Here is a 17,347-nt window from a genome sequence, read left to right as displayed (position 1 = left end):
ATTGCAGGGAATAGGGGCTTGATTACTCTAATCAGCAGAGCCTCCTTCATCTTGGTTTCACAGCCAAGCAGTTCTAGATTTATTCTTTCACCACTCAGATTGCTTTTTATTAGAACAAAACCAAGGGAGTATCATAAATCTTTCACATCTCTTGCCTGTGTGTTTGTGTACACAAAGAGTGAGAAAATCCATAGCAGGAGGATGGACAGAGATCTTTTGTAGCACGCAGAGCAGACCTGGAGCCCTGGCCAGCCCACTCCCTTTCCTCTCAAGCCAGTGCAAACAAACAGCTCTCCAGGTGGCTTGTCAGGCCTCTGAGTCCAGGTGATTTCACTGTGACAAGAGGGAGACTTTTGAATTTTTTGGCCAAACACCCCTTCTACAGAGCACCAGTGCTGGCTTCTGGGATGCTGCACTGATCACTTCTACCTTGCTCTTGCAAGGTAGAGGGGTCCCCTGATTTCTGAAACAGTCAAATCTCTCATTTGGGAGCCTCTGCAAAGACTCCGCAGTGCTGCTTATTTATAACCCTTTGTATAAGGCAGCCTGACACGCAGCAAGCAGAGGAAACAGCACAAGCTGGGACTCAGAACTGCCTGCATATATCAGCACTAACTCTGCTTCCGCCCTTTGTCTTGGAGATGCAAGAACAAAGCAATGATCCCATGACAGCCTCAGAGAAAGGGGGAGAAAGCCCGTGTCATGCAAGCCTTGAGCTCAGACTGATTTGGCCTACCACCAGCCTCACAGGGCCTGGCTCTGCTTGCAGAGGATGAACATGGCTGGGGTCAGGCAGGAAGGAGGGGTTCATATCGCAATCAGCACAGAGCTGCTCTTGCCTTGGCACCTGTAAGGACTCTGGATGAGTCAAATACTACTCATGACCAAGCACAGCCATTCTGGAGGGCTGAGAGTCACACTTACTGCTGCAGTGGTCTGACAGCCTCAGGACAATGGATATCCATCATGCCTGTCATTCTGCAAACCTTCCTCAAAAAGACCCTTCCTAGAGATGCAGCCCCAAATCCACATTCAGGGCCTTGACACACTCACAATACGAAGCTGTGGGAAGCTCCAGGAAACATTCAGATATAACCGCCCTGTGGATGCTTTCAAGAATCCGCAATTATCTCCTGAACCAACTAGTGGTTGCACAAACCCCACAGACCACCCAGCACTCTCTACTTGTGTGGTCTGTACTTGGGCAGCTACAGTGCTGCACCCCGTATGGTAGAGAACCAAACAGATAAGAGACTCTCCAGCCACTGCTTTCCTATCTGCCTTCCAAAGACCTTGCTTCATCCTGGGCCAGCCAGCACCCCTGGTACACCCCTATCCCTCTGCTCTGGAGGGGGTCAGCTGCTCGGTTCTCCAGGGCAAGCTGTCAGACCCCTGAGGGCATTAATAGGCTTTAATGACCCTGACCAGCCTGAACTGGGGCCTTCACCAACATGCCCTGCCCACAGGCCCAGGAGCTCCATTTAAGCTGGGGCCTGGGCCTTCAGTCTCTGCTTCAGCTACGCTGCAGGTATGCTTGTCTCCAGCACCATCACAGCCCTGCCTGTGCCTGCCCATGAACCCTCCCAATCCAGAGCCTGACCTGCTGACTAACATCCCCTCAGACCTGCCCCCTCCTGATGGACCTGCACAGCCATCAGTGGGCTGTGCCTGACCCCAGTTACTGCCACCAGACCTGATCTTGACTTGTACACTCGCACACCTGGCTTGACTTCAGACCTGCCTCCTCACCGGGCACTTGCCTGATGATCTGGACTCTTGGCTGACTCTGGCTGCCATCCCCAGGTCTGCCCTGCTCCCTTCACTGGGTACTGTGGGACAGGGTCCTGCTGGTGTGGCCCCTGCCCCACCGGCTCTGCTGCTGCACCTGGCTCCTGGCTCCCCATCCACTAGGGAGCCGCTGGTCCTCGCTGTGCGACGGTGACAGCCAACAGGGCCAAAATCAACACAAAGGCAGGGTCCCACACCAAGAGGAAAGGGGAGATATGCTCAGACATCACATGATGGTCTCGAGGATGAAAGCCTGAGCAAAAAGAAATGAAACAGTATCTTGGCGATAGCCACGTTTTTACTGCTGCTGAGGCTCCATGTGAATTGTAACCACTTTAGGGAGCCGCTGGTCCTCGCTGTGCGACGGTGACAGCCAACAGGGCCAAAATCAACACAAAGGCAGGGTCCCACACCAAGAGGAAAGGGGAGATATGCTCAGACATCACATGATGGTCTCGAGGATGAAAGCCTGAGCAAAAAGAGATGAAACAGTATCTTGGCGATAGCCAAGCCACGTTTTTACTGCTGCTGAGGCTCCATGTGAATTGTAACCACTTTCTGCTAGATTCCTCTGGCTGGATTCATAGAGAGTTTACTCTTACGGGGCACTGAGCTTGCTCTGGAAATGTCCAGCTATACTTGTAGGACTGGCCATGGACCCTGAGCGTGCTGACTCTGCTGGAAAAAACCAAGCTTTTTGCAACCGTAAGGGGAGCTGGGAGATAGCAATGGCCTTGGCAGAAGTGAATTCGCATCTCAAGTTATATTGCTCCTTACCTCCCAATTTGCCTTTTACAAATTCTCACCATGCTGCATTGCAAAAATTGCCCTCAAGGAAGTATATTTTACCCTTTGAGCAGTGTCAGGGCTGATTCTCATGTTTTCTGCAGGTACATGGAAGGAGAACAAACTGCATCCCCATGATGGTGGAGAGGCCAAAGAAAAGGTGGGGGAGCTATATTCAGGTACAGGCAGCAATCAAGTCCCTTGCTGGAGCCGAAGACGACTAGCAGGGAGGAAATCAGATTTTACTCTGGAAACCCAACAAAAGTCTAAGAGCCCTAAGAAGCAGAGAAAACAGAAGGTGCATAAGACATGAGCAACTGGGACTACCTTGGGGGCTGTATCAGTGGCATCCACAGCTTAGACAGCTATTGGCCCAGTACTGAGATCACTGCAGTGTCCCTTCAGTGCTTCTTTCTCCTCCAAAGTCCATTTCTTCTCAAAAGTTCCTTAAGTTAACTGCCAAACCCCCACATTTTTGCTTTTCTAAGCAGAACTGCCAAAAAATCATACTATTCTCTGCTTAAAAGCCAGGTTACCTGATGACAGCAGCCAGAGAGCACCCGTCCCAAACCGAGGACTTCCTTTCAGTCACCCGCTTGTTGCCAGACACGGAGACTGGATGGCTCCAAACAGTCCCAGCATCTCCAGGGCCTCATTTTCTAACGTGGGACCTTAACAGCATGTGCAGTTCCTGTGCGTGAGGGAACTTGCACTGGCCCCAAGCCATGCAAACTCCCTTGAGGATCTCCAGCATTCAAGCACAAGATGTGAACATGCATTCAGGCCCCACATGAGGAATGCAGGGCCTGCCTTGGCAGTAGGGAAGACAAGTTCCTATTCTCAGCTCCAAGCAGGCCCTACTCCTCTTTGTCCCCTGCAGTGCAGAAGCCAAAGCAAACAGACGCCATACCTTCAACCACTGCTTGTGAGCCACAATTTTACCATCCTCTGAAGCGCTACAGCAGCAACAATCCACTCAGCATTGACCTACAGCTACATGAACTTACTCCAGTACTAGCTGGCAGAAAAGCCATTGCACAGAGGAGCTGGAGTCTGGAGCTGCAAGATCACAGCTTGTACTCTTGCTAACCATTCAATTCTGTTGCTTAACCAAAGTCTAAGAGCTCACAGTTCCTTGTTAGAGCTCTAGGCCGGTGCACAGAAATGCTGCCTGCTCCCGTTTTATTTCTTAATCTGCTCTCTTCCATGCAGATTTTCATCATCTTCCTTCCTGGAGCTTCATGGCTCTTGCAAGGATGTCTCCTTGTTGTCCCAAGCTCGGTATGCTGCATGCCATGAGCCATACCACTCTCTGCACAGCTTAATTATAAAGAACCACACAGTATAGCAAGAGGCCAGCTAATGCTTTCTAGAGTGTCCTTCTAGACTCTGTAGCCTCCAGTTTGATCATCTATGGGACTGGAGCAGATGTTAAGTACAGGATGTATTGAAAGGCTTGGGCAGGACCACAGCATCTACTCTGAATTCAGGGCTCAGCAAGCCAGGTGCAAAACAGATGTGGCAGCGTTAGCTCTGCCACTAGAGCCCCTTGGTATGCCCCCATCTGCAGGCAGAAGGTGGGCAGGCAGGCAGGCCGGCCATACAGCAGTGTCTTATTCTCTTCATCTCAGTGCTCACAGAAAGAACATCAAAGACAGGGCTGCTTCTAGTGCTCCTCCTCATACTCTTGTGAGAGTGCTTTTAATTAAGTGTCCAAGTTGGCCCATCCCTGAGCTTCTCCTAAAAGCTGCAAACTAGTTACCTCACAAGGCACCTGAAGTAAGCTCCTGGATGTGGGTTCAGGGTAATGCACTTGGCTCCTATGGAGCAGAAAGACATAGATGCTGCATGGTTGGCCTCTGCAGTGTTCCTGAGGATTAGCATTCCCTGGAGCAGAATCGGATCGTATTTTTCCCCTGTAATCAGAGGGGCATTCTCCTGTCCTTCTAAGCCTGATGAATTAGCAAAAATCTCAGCAATCCTGGGGATCTGCCTGTTTGATCCCAAACTAGCAAGTACTCATCGTTCATCATCAATGCAGCAGCTTGAACAGATACGCATGTCGATTCTGGAAAGAGAAACAGGCCAGTTGTTGGTGCCAATAGGCAGCTCCCAGTTTCATGGGGATGCTGTTACAGCTCACAAGCTCCAGTGATGGCTCACAACACTGCATGCTGATCGCATTTTCTTTTCCAGCTGAGAAAGGCCTGGGGTATCCTGTGCTCACAACCCATGCTGGAGCACAGATCTAGCCAGAAACCCTGAGTTGCGTCATGCAGCCCCTCTTCACTGGGGGAGTGGTAACACTAGAAAAATTTCATCTTCAATTTTTGTTTCGAATGCTTGCCCTAATCAGCACAGTAATGTGAACGATTGAGACCTGATCAAGTTGTAAGAGGCAGAAAATGAATGGAGACTGTGCTGCTAGCACAGAGTCCTGTAACTCTGGAAATGCAGCATATTCCCAGCTAATTAGTACAACAGTTAAGATCAACAGAAACAAGTATTTCCATAGTAAGTGTGTAGCAGAGAGCTTGAAGCTCCACACCTCACAGACAGCAGGGACAGAACAGAGTTCCCCTGCAATTGTTCAAACAATCAAAAACAGTGCTTGGCCAGGAGAAGAGCCAAGCCTGGCTGCCCCTCAGGACAGAGTTATCAGTTAACAATTGCTGACAAGTCCTTGCTGGCTATCACCTTAAGCTATCAAATTCACCTTGAAACGCAATGAAGATGCCACCCCCTACATCTCTCAAACCAAGCTACTGAGTTCTTAATTGAAATACATAGTCTTATCTAGGTCTCTGCCTGTGCCTGGGGTCCTCCCTCCCACAAGAGGCACAACAATATTTTCAGTCCTTGTCCTGCCTCCTTCCTACTGAAAATGTCTATTTCTAAAGAAGGAAGCAATAGGACCCCATGCCCTTCCAGGACCTGGCAGGGCTTCTTTGTCCCTCACATCCAACACTTGAGTGTGTAGAACAAAACCAACCCCCAACAGGCCACCTTCCACCTGTCTGTGGAAGGCCACCAGGCACTCGAAGCTCCCAGGCTGGATGCACATGCAACACTAGGTGATAATGGATTCTCAATCCCATCAGGAGCAAGATGCAGAGCTCTCCTGAGTGAGGGAGAAATTCTCACTGCACCGCATGAACACAAAAGAAAACGACAGAAGGGAAATGCCTACAGGCTCCTCTGCTCAGACGGAGAGAGAGTGCTGCGCAGTACTAACATACGGACCTTATTCCTAAGAGAGGTGCTTAATGTTCCCCGTACATCCATGCTGTAAAGAATGGATGGTTACTGCAACCGTAAAGGACAGTATCAGTTTGCTGCTCTGCGCCCCCACAACTCGGGGCCATAGGGAGACCACGAGCAATGGCATCGGCTGCACCCTAAACTTGCAATTTAGAGAGAAGCCCGTCACCAGGACATCTCATTCTGCCTGCTGATCCTCACAGCGCAGTGCTGTATTCTCACCTGTTCAAGAGGTTGTTCCTGCTGACCATCCTCAGGAAGCCAGTCGGATCAGTCATTGAGTTCAGCTTATTATTCATCTCCTCAAACTGTTGGTCCATGATATCCCCAGCTTCACTCTCAGTCTCGCTACTGGCACAGGCTCTGCAGGGGGAACAGCAGGGTCAAGGAGTCATTGATGGAAGACAGAGCAACAGCTTTGTGACAAATGCTCAGCTAGTTTGAGAGAAAATGTTTTTCAGACATAACCTCAACCAAATGTTAAAGTCAAATTTTCCCTGGATTGCATCACCTCCTCCTGTTAGGCATACAAGAGAGTAACAACCCCATTCCCTCCTCTTCTCCTAGGCATTCTTCAGGGTTTAGAGTGGCACACGCTGATGGAAATACAGGACCCAAATTCCCATGCACTGCAGGTATGGACTTTTGAAGCTGTAGCACAACACAGAAAAGCTGAGGTCTGCAGGAAACACCAACTCAGCCCTCGATTTGCCTAAGAACACGTATTAGTGCATCCTTTTCAGATTTCAAGAATAACAACTCCAAGCTCTGTATGCTACCTTCACTGGCAAAGTGCAACATAAAAAAAGGGAGCTGTGTTGCTGCTCCTGTTATACAAACAGGGAAAGCACAGAGAAAAAAAAATTTACTGTATCAATGCCACTAGGACAGCAGCAATACAGAGAGAAATAGAGCCCAAAATTTCTATATTTTCCAACTCCTGACATTAATCTAAATTATCATCTCAGTGTAGGCTTTCTGTCAAATTGCTGTTAGCATTTGTTCTTCTTTCTAAAAGCAGAAGGCAAACACAACTATTGTATGTGCATTTTTAACAACCCCTCCCTTTAATAAATAATTTGCACATTATATGGTGCATCACAAACCTTTGAATTTGTACACTTAAGCTAAACCTGCTATGCTACCTGCTGAAGCCACCTTGCATCTCATTTCTGCTTCCTTTTGGGTTCCTGACAACTTGGAGCCTTTCCTCAAGGGCACATTTTCCAATAAAGAGCACACGAACTCAATTAACACACAACACGTACTTGTGCAGGTAACTAGAGCTGCCCCTATGTTGCTGTATGAACCACAGGATATCTTTGTAAGCATACTTCCAGGTCAATATAATTTAATAACCTGAAAGAGTAAGTCCTGACAAAAGCCAATCACTTTATGAACACTGAAATGGGGCTACTGAACAACAGCCAAGACAAAAGGAAAAAAAAAAAAAAAAAAAAAAAAGAAAAAAAAAGGGGGAAAAGAAAAGGTTGTCAACAGCTGCCTCCTGCATGTTTTTCCTCCAGCTGCAGGCATGCTCAGTTTTGAGTCCTGGCACAGTTTTGAGTAACACAATGAGTATTTGGAGCTCCTTAAAGAGGCAAAAAATCTTGAGTTCATGAACCCAAGAGAGCAGGCCACATGCTCTCCCTAAAGAGAAAAGAGTCTGTCCCAACACAAGTTCAAGCAGACTTTAAAGTCTCTCACACTTTATTTTTTTTGCAAGTATGCGTTATTTGTCAGCTTAATTAGACCAGCTGAAAGGAACCATTTCTAGCAGAAAGCGAAGGCTGCAGTGTGGAACTGAACACCACCACAGCAAAATCCTGATGACACATCCCATGACAGCATCCCTTCCTCTCCAGGAGCAGAAAATGGGAAGATGTGCCACTCTGGAGACACAACAGTACCTATACACGCTTACAGCATTATGGAAGACAATGGCACTTAAATTTGAACACAAAAGTACACAACTACAGTGCACTTAAGCAAGCTATGAACTGAGAAGTCAGAGTCAAACAAAAGTTTTCACGTGTGCTACACACATTTAAATCCCTCTGTTCTTTGCTGGTAGGCAAAGAACAGGTTCCAGGGACTGCAGATGACAACTTCTCCTGGGGGTCTGGTGTGCTGGAGCATGGTGGCAGTCAGCAATGCTGTAGGGAAGCACTTGATCCATGTGGGGAAAGAGTTTCAAAGCAGAACATGACGTTCACCCACACGGAACAGACAAGATTTGTTTGTTTAATTCCCTGCATATAATTTTGAAGTGGGGAAAGAGCTTCTGCCTGTGATCATACCACACCAGCCCAATGATCTCAGAGACATGCATTAAACCCAGAATCCTTAACCAAAAACATACCACTACCATCACCACAAAGAGAGGAGGAAGCTGACATCACAGTAAATTAAAAACTCATCCCAGAACCTAAAGACTGAAGGATTCCCTTTGCCAAGAGGAGAATCTGTGGTGACAAATGGTTAATGGAACTGAAAACAGTATCTGCAGATCTATTACACGAGGTGTAACTACAGATTTCAATTGTGTATATGCATATCTAGAGGGCTTACCCTTAGCCATCAACATGTGGAGATAGATGTAACCTTCTGAATCATGCAACCCTGATGCTTTAAGAGAAGGGTAGGTGGAACCAATTCAGTCTGATTTTTTTCCCCCCTCTTGTCCTTCCTGTCAGTATTCACACCTTGGAGGGAGCGACTCTATTCTCCCAGAAAGAACAGAGAGCTCATAGTCCACATGCACATACAAGACAGAACTGGATGAAGCATCAACATCCGGAACACATCTGCAAAACCCAGGAATCATGAAGGCTGGAGGGAGTAACTTTTAACATTTCCTTTAATGGGAATCACGCAATTCATTTTCAAGCAAGACTTGAAACACGTAACTCGGAAGGTGTGACTGAAGCTAACAGAAGTCTAAGTCGCAGAACAGATTTTATGTAAGAACCCAAAAACCCTAGACACCACCACCACCAAAGACAGGCCATCTCTTAAATGTACCATTTATATGTTAGCAATAATTTCATGATTATGATCATTTGGATAGCAGCGCTTACATGCTTGTAGCTTCTCAGGGCTTTAATATGAAGGAAGCTACTCCCCTGTGTATGTCTGTTCCCTTATGTTTTGAGTGCTCAGCTGGCTGAAAGACCCTTTGCTCTTTCTCAGAGTACTTAATAAAAACCCTAGACTAACAAGCAGTTTGTTACTGCTCACAGTGAAATGAATAATCCAGTCAGCTGTATAAAGTATTTGTTCCCCTTCAGAAAGCCACCTTTACAATCACAAAAGGTTGTGCACCTTTTCAGAAAGCACAAACCCAAAATGCATCCAAATGGGACACAACTGTAAATCCAATACACACAGATGTGGGGATCACTGGAGATGGGTCAGCTGTCACTACTTCTGGTTTCCAACTGTCTCAACATTGTGAGTTAAGCACATACCCATCTCAGCAGCACATGTTGTTTACAGCACTCAGCAGACGCAATCCTGCCAATGCCCTTGTGAGATTGGTGGGTAATTTCACAAAATGGCAAGCTCACATTGAGTTCAGGACAAAGAGTGAATCCTAATGTAAGTCCAACCTGATTGCTGACCGTAAGCTCACTGTGCCAGATCCACCATTTTGGCTACCAATAGCAACAACTCATCTGTTCATGCTCAAAATCTGTTACAGATACTGCCACTATTTCAGTAACACTTAGAAGGTCTGCATTAGCCAGACTGCATCCCCAAATCCTCATCTCACTGGATAACTAAAGCTCGTCCTCCCCCAGTGGCAATACTAAATGCTCAGTGACCCTCCATAGGAACTTCCAGACTCCAATGTCGTGCTTGGATAAACAAGATCAAACACCATGTTCACCAGAAGTTTTCAGAATAGTAGTATAGATTTTTCCAAATCGTTTTGTGTCTTGTATCATCACTTATGGATAATCGGTGTTGTGGTTACAAAAATGTTTATAGATAGCAGCGGAACAACCAGAAAGGAAAAGAAAATCATTGTGCAGCTACCCCAAGAGAACAAAAACCCTCAGAAGAGAAATTAAACCTCAGACCCCATGCCTTTATCTATCTCCTAGCTGCAAAACCACATGGATCACTCTGACATCGCTTCCCTCCTTGGAGACTAGGGCAGTGGAGTCTTCTTCTAGATACATGTTGTCCATCTCAACTCAGACATCTCTTTTGCCTCTTTCTTATTAACTTTACTCTCTTGTCTTGAAGACCAATGCATGGCTCATTTTAGGTTTTTCTGGTTTGGGGAGAGGTTTACTTTCTTCCTTCTTTGCAACCTAGCCAGGTCAAATATGGCCACAAATCTGCTTTTATTCTGCTGTCCACACCTCTTAAGAAAATGCCATGGGTTATGGACTGTGAGGTTTTAGTGCTCTGAAGCAGTGTCTCAAAGATTTTGATCTGTCTTCAGTTTGTCACTGCATGAAGACTCTGGGACTGTACAACTTATTTAGCTCTTACAAGATTAAGTTAATTTTAATGGTTTCAGGGGTGTCTAAAACAATCTCCAGGGACTGCAGAAACCCACAAGTAATTTATGCAGCAGGTAACCGGCAGTTTTTGGGGCAGATTTCCACTAAAAGGTCTTGTGTTTTTTAGGGGACAGACACAACAGCCATCCTCTTAAAACAAAAACACCAAAAAATCCAACCGCCCTAAAACACAGCAAAAAATCCTGAGATCTCCTCTCAAGCTGGCAGTGCTCTGGACAAGCTCTTTTCTGGTAGTGCAAGTGACAAACTTCTCTCTCGAAGTTGGATATAATGCCAGTAATAGTGCTCAGGCCTGAAGGCATTATGTAACCATAGACAATTACTGGGAAATTAATTCCATTCATAAATTGCATATAAATGTTTAGCCAGCTGCCAAGAATCTTCCAAACAGCACACCGATATACAGACCCTTGATTTTTTTTGGTCTTTTTTTTCATTTTAATGAGCTTTCTTGGCTAATGACTCTGAGTTGAAGTCATGCTAGGCCCAGCCAGTGTCATTCTGCAGATTTTTTTCTTGACAGTTTTAAAAGTGTCACAATTTTGTTATCTCAGATGTTCCTGGACAAGCAGGAATAATGGCTGCTTTTCAGCATTTTGTACGCTTGACTAGGAACACGTTATTTCTGCTCAAACTTTCTGCTATTTAAGCCCTTGCACAGCACAGCCCGGAAATGCCGCCCGTGTTCCCCAAGTGCAGCCTGCACATACCCAGCTCCCCCCTTACAACACATCTCAGCCTCTTCCCTGAGGAACCACAGAAAAGGTGTATACACACACACAGCCATTTGCCGCTCCGTGTCGCGGCAGCACCAGCCCTATTCCCATACCCAAACCAGAGAGGTCCCAAAGCCTTCACAGTCCTGCCAGAGAAGCGGGTTATCACAGAAGTGAAACGCTTCCAGCCCAACAGCAGAGTGGACAGCCCCACGCCAGAGGGCTGAAGCAGTCCTCTTGACAGAGGGTAAGCCAGAGAGGCAATGCCATTTCATTTCTGTGATTGTCCCAGGTCATGTCTCTCGCAGTAGCCTAAGGCAGGAGAGCTGCTGTCTCTCTCGGAGAAGCTGGACAACAGCAGCAAGGCTTGGCCAGGCCTCAGAGGTCGCACACGAAGTGCACAGCGCTGATTCCTGACTCACAACCCAGTGCTCATACTAAGCAGCTTGGCAGTGGCTCTTCGAAACAATTCTTCAAGCTGGCCCGAGCCCAGAATCAGGCTCCAGGAGCAAGAGGCCAGGCTGGGGAGCCCAGCGCGTGCATTCCCCGGACTAGCAATGCCAGAGCACCAGGAAGCAAAGATAAGCCTGGCACTGTGCACCACCAATTTATTAGACAGAGTCATCTTTTCCCAAACCTTCACAAATCCAGTATTTTTTCTGGTACGGGGGGGGGAGGGAATCTTAGAAAGACCTTTCTCTTCAGTTCCCTAAAGAAAGGTAAAACCAGGAGAATGTGTCACCACAACCTGAGCCCATCGTGCCTTGCAAACCTTTCAGGACACATTCAGCATCCCAGCATAGACAAACATTCTTTAATTCACTTTTAAATCGGTGAAAATAACAAAAGCAATCTACCAGGCCTGAGTCCAGAACCTCTAATGGCTTCCAGCTCCCTTCCAGCATCCAATGCTCCCATGAAGGAAAAAGCACGGAGGGACTCGCCTTCTGTGCTGAGCACACGTGTCCGCAGCCCTCTCAGAGCTTCAAACCCAGCAAGCTGACTGCAACCAATTTCGTTACTGGTACTGGGGACATAACACAACCAAGTGTCATGTTCTCCCTACCCCAAGGGGAGAATTAATTTGTCTGTGAGAGACTGGAGAAAGCCCTGAGGAAAGCAACTAGGAAATCTGGTACCATTCTGCATAGTTGAAACACGTAATGGGAAACTTCAGGCCTGGGGTTATGTTCTTCTTTCGATCTGATGGAAAATTCCCATCCTGTCAGATTAAGGTGTGAGCATCGAGGGCAGGAAGCCGAGGACACTGCTGGTGAGTGGACTACAAAGCACAGCTTGGTTTTACTGCTGCCTTCTGCACAACCACGCTCTAACACATGCCACTGCAGTGTCAGCTATGCAGCTGCATTTGCTGCCTACGGTAGCTATTACAAAAGATGAACACGGATTAATTAGGAGAGCTGAACAGCTTCCCAGTTGCCCACAGAACCCTGAGCTCAAATCGATTCAAGGATCAATGCCATCATTTCCTCTTTCTTGGCCAACATCATTACCTGGAACACCAGGTTCGGGTGTGCGCTGTCCCTGCAGACTGCGGGTCGCGCACAGAGAGCGATCTGCAGCGTGGTAGCCTCTAACACAGGCTGCTAACGGCTCGTGAGGGCTGGGCAGCACTGTTAGTGCTTTCACCATCAAAGCTGGGCAAGGAAGAGGACATTTGTCCACAGCCTCGGGGACTCACTCATAAATCTTGGTGCTGCAGAAAAACGCAAAACGGTTTAAAAAAAAAGACTAAAATGTGGTATAACCTAGAAGAGCCAGTGCCTCCACTCACACCAGTTTTGGGGGCCGGTTAACAAATCAGTCAACACATACATGTAGGCCCCCTTTGCACTAGTAGTAAACTAGACCTGCAAACTGCCGGTGTGTTACTAACCCACCCAAAGTAAAGCAATTTATGACTACATAGCAAGCCTCGCTTGTAAGAGCAAGCGAAACTGTCGCCACATCCTTTACCCTGTACACTTCATTCACAGAGAACATACGAGGATAGGGACATCCCCAACTCTACTTTTCAGACAAAACTACTTGCAAATATCAGCATAGAAACTATATTCGTACTCATTCAGTCAATAAATCAAACCAAATACCAGGAGAGATCATGAGGTTGAGTATAAATAAGCAAAAAAGCCTGACTAGTGCTAAATACATAGGATAAAAAAAATGAGGAAACGTAGTTGTGGGACCTATCCGAGTAATGCATCAGAGTAAGGTTTCTCTTGGCTGAAATTCATCAGATGGATTAATTCACTGCAAATTATTTACTCAGCTATAGCCACAAGGGAAAATATTTGGAAAGGGGGGGTGGGGGTGGAATTCCTACGGTATTTGCAGTTTTTCATAAGTAAACCTTTGAAAGGGAATTAATTACACTGGAAACTGTAAGTAGGATGGAATCTGCCCATATAGAGTCAGACATGGCATCTGCCTCCTCATCCAATCTACAGATTCATTACCCAGCCTATGGGTTCAAACCTTATTTGCATGTGCGTATAGTTACTTGGCAGAAAAATAGCCACGGATACAAAAATAAAGCAATTTTTTTGTTGCTGCAGTGAAAATTTGCCCCTACTCTGACTCTCAGTTCTCAGACTTCTCGGCCGATTAGCTCAGCCCTGACTGTTACAAATTGCTTTCAGGTGGGAAAGCGGGAACCAGGATGTTAGACCCCCCCTCTCCAACTTACCGGGTATAGTAGGAATCCACACCCAGAGCCTCCCGCACACTTGAGATGTACTGTTCCAATGCGGAGTTTGTTATTGTTTGCAGGGTCACGCTGTTGGCTTCATGGAATTCCCCAGCATTTTCTGTCAGGTTGTCACCCAGATAATACTCATGAAATTTCAGAATTCCTGCAGGGCACCAGAATCACAAGGTTATTTCTGCAGGGCAGGAAGAGTGCTGCCAGCAACTGCCTAGGAAGGTGGCACAGCCCGTAGCATTTGGCATTTCCAGTACAACTGGGGCAAAGCATTCCGTGCCATATCTCCACAGGGCTTTTCCAGCATTCTGTATTACAGCCTTACTTTTAAAATCTGCTTTTGTACTTTGCAGATGATGGCTCAAAAGTACGAAGGCAGAGCGGTGCTTTTGTGAGATGCTCAGAATGCATTTGTTATTGAGCAGGCTCATATAAATTATAAAACAGACCTTTCATACAAGCACCTACCAGAGTAATTCGCATTTCAATAGATACACATGAAAAATACCTATTAATAGCCTCTGATCACACAAATTGAACACACAGGGCTCAAATGCTTAACAAAAGTGTTATTACTACAGCAGAACCTCCTCGCAAAGATTTTCATTTCACTCATATGCATGAAAATACGTTATATACAAAGAAAGAAAAAGATGGATTAATGCATAGTAAAATATTAAAAGATAGCATTTCACAATGGGTAAACCAGATAAAGGACATTCACTGTTTTGTTAAGAATTCAACTATTACTGCACATAAAACCTTCCTCCACTCAAGACTGGCATATCCTTCCTGATATAATTAATTCTACAGCCTGTGATCAACAGCAAAAGGCTGCTCTGGATGCCCTGCTTGCCTTGACAGCATAAATTATTAAACCAGTTAAGAAGAGTAGAGGAATAAAGAATAAAGCAACTCCTTCTGCAGCAACAGCAGCAAATACAGAATCAGTGCAGAGGCTCTAAGGGTACCATCTCAGTGGGATAATGAGGATCCTGGGCTGCCACTGAAGCTACTCTCTCCGTCAGCACTAACGAAACAAGAAGAGGTCACCATGGCTGGGCTGGAATCATTACTGAACAGAGCTCCCTAGCAAAGCTGCTCAAGTGGAAACACCACAGTCCCTCTCCTTCCCAACATCTGACAGTGCCTTCAAGGAGGCAGTCACAAACCCATATACTTGAAGAGTGCAACTGCTTTTCTACAAGACCCAGTTTGGGCAAGGAGGAGCCTGGTCATGAAGCCTAGTGGCAAACCCTACACTTCTGATCCATACAAGTTTAGTAAGTTTAGGTCGATATTAATACTACAGAGTCATTGACATTTTATTGTGCAAACTACTGGCCTGAAGAGCAAATTAGTGAGTGGATGCATAGCAGGACACCACCATCTTACACTTACACATGCAACATTGCAAAACACCCCCAAAAAGCATATCTTCCAATCACTGTCATCCCATCTGAAGTCAGGCATGTGTGAATGTTTGCTTCCCTTCCTGAAGCATTTCTGCTGCAATCTAAATAGTGCTTTTTATCTCTTTAGCTTTGTCATGGTGAAGGGCTGCAATTATTAAATTATATCCAGAAAAAACTCATGAAAATTTACAGTCATTGCTTTATTAGATAATGAACAACAGCTGTCTGCAAAAAGCAATCCTCTTCAAATTAATCCTCCTTGCTCCTTTGTGATAAGTGTTTCCACATTCATATGAGGAGAATTCAGAGGATCAGGCAGTTCAATGGCATATCAGGAAGTGGGGACGCCCTTCTGTTTTCTGCAATCCACTTCAGCGAATAAATGTCAAAAGCTTTTGGAAGGATAAAGCACAGAAATGTAATTAAAGTAGGGATTCTTATGCATAGAAGATTCTCACAGAGCCAACATACTTGGAATCTCATTACTGCTCTGCTCTGCCCTGTGGGAAATACATATAGATTGGAGGTTGAAAAATGGAAATATTAAACACGTGAAACATTTCCACCTCCAGGTGAACATCAAAGCCCTGAATAAGCACTTCTATGTCATTATTGCTGTGGCTATGCCACACTTTTTAGTCTATTCAGCTCTATGGTACTAGATGGAAAGGATTCCCTCGTATGTTCATTCTGGTCCCAGATTCATTCCTAGCTACAAATGGTAATACTCTCCCTTTGTAAGGCTTGTTCACAGGCTCTCATCTCCAAAAAGGACCTCACCTGCCCCAGGAGCCAGCAGCCAGCTGTACAGATAACCTGCAGCCAGTGAGTAGTAGAGAACAAGTCCCCTCTGGCCATTCACTGTCTCCAGGACCTGGTCAATGGTCACTGGAGAATAGGGGTCAGAGTCCTGCTGCCCAGTCTGGCGTTCCACGAGCAGGTCAGCGAATGCCCTTGTTCGTCCTCTCTCTGCTACTGCCAAAGCTTCATCATGGTGACCTGAAAAGACAAAGCCATCTCTCAGACCTGACACCAACGTGGTCTGCAGTGCAATGTGCGGGAACAGGGACAGATGCTACCTCAACCCGAACTAAAACCTGGGGAAGCAGGGTCACAGCACTTATTTCTGGAAAGAGTAGTCTCTGTGCTGAAATACAGTCCCATAGACCATCTTGGCTGCAGGCAATAACACGACGTATGGGAAAACAAGCCACAGAAAGGCAAATGAATGGAAGAAGCAAGAAAGATGATCCAAAGGTGCCTGAAACCCAAAGCAAGAGACCCTTATTTCTGTCCTGGCAAAGAAACACTGTGCTGCATCAGACAGATGAGGAGTGAAGGATGTATCATGAATTGCCTCCCTGCAACTTCAGATGAGTAAACTTGGCATGAGCTTGGAGTTCAGACTCAGCATATGATGACATCTCTTACCAAGACTGACAAGTACTCGCTGCAGGGCCTGATAGGAGGATGTCTGCAGGTCGAAGAGTGACAGCTTGTAATCTGTGCTCAGCTGCACCTCATGTCGGATGGTTTCAAACAGTGCCGAGGCCCGGTACAGCTGGGAGGGAAAATAGCCACGGTGACTTCCTTACAGAAGTCCTTACAGACACAGCACAAAGCACTGGCTGGGAGAGCAGGAAGATCCAGGGCCAACATACCCTCAGGCAGGGGAGGTCTGCCTCAGACAGCCCCTCAGGATGGCGACATCCCTGGCAGAGGGGAGGTGACTTAGGATGGAGCACGAAGGCACGCGGGCCCGAGTCGGCTCAGTGCATTACACACTCTCCCCAGGATGCACCAGACACATTTCCTCCTCTGAGGACAGGAATGACCTAACAGGCTCAGAGGACACAAGCCTGCCAGCATGGGGCAGACCACGGTATACCTGGTGCTGAGACTCCTCCAGGTTCCCACTCGCCCAGAGGGAGAGGCCGAGGCCGTGGCGGATTTTGGCTTCATCTTCTCTGCGTCCCAGCTGCTCTGCCAGCCTCAGTCCTGAAAAGGAGTCAGAGTGAGAGAGGGCCAAAGGAGAGACGGGGCTTCAGCAGCCGGGTGGAATACTTCTTCTGCCTCAGCAGCCTGGCAGGCTGTTGGCTCAGGTGGGCCCGGGGCCTCCAG

At 46.8% G+C, this 17,347-nt stretch overlaps 1 protein-coding gene across 1 annotated transcript in view; it reads right to left on the bottom strand.

Annotated features, from left to right (window-relative positions):
• Window positions 1–17,347, bottom strand: part of TTC28 (tetratricopeptide repeat domain 28) — a 198,292-nt gene that overhangs the window by 22,051 nt on the left and 158,894 nt on the right. The window contains exons 10-14 of the mRNA XM_009282825.2: window positions 17,115–17,224; window positions 16,658–16,787; window positions 16,007–16,225; window positions 13,797–13,962; window positions 6,058–6,198 (exon numbers count right to left, since the gene is read on the bottom strand). Coding sequence (XP_009281100.1) covers window positions 6,058–6,198; window positions 13,797–13,962; window positions 16,007–16,225; window positions 16,658–16,787; window positions 17,115–17,224 — 766 coding nt within the window. The remainder of the gene's footprint in view (window positions 1–6,057; window positions 6,199–13,796; window positions 13,963–16,006; window positions 16,226–16,657; window positions 16,788–17,114; window positions 17,225–17,347) is intronic.

This window comes from Aptenodytes forsteri, unplaced genomic scaffold, assembly GCF_000699145.1.
Source record: "Aptenodytes forsteri isolate BGI_AS27 unplaced genomic scaffold, ASM69914v1 Scaffold550, whole genome shotgun sequence".
Lineage (NCBI taxonomy): Eukaryota > Metazoa > Chordata > Aves > Sphenisciformes > Spheniscidae > Aptenodytes > Aptenodytes forsteri.
Note: the sequence above shows the minus strand (reverse complement) of the source record. Positions and strands in the feature narration are given on the sequence as shown.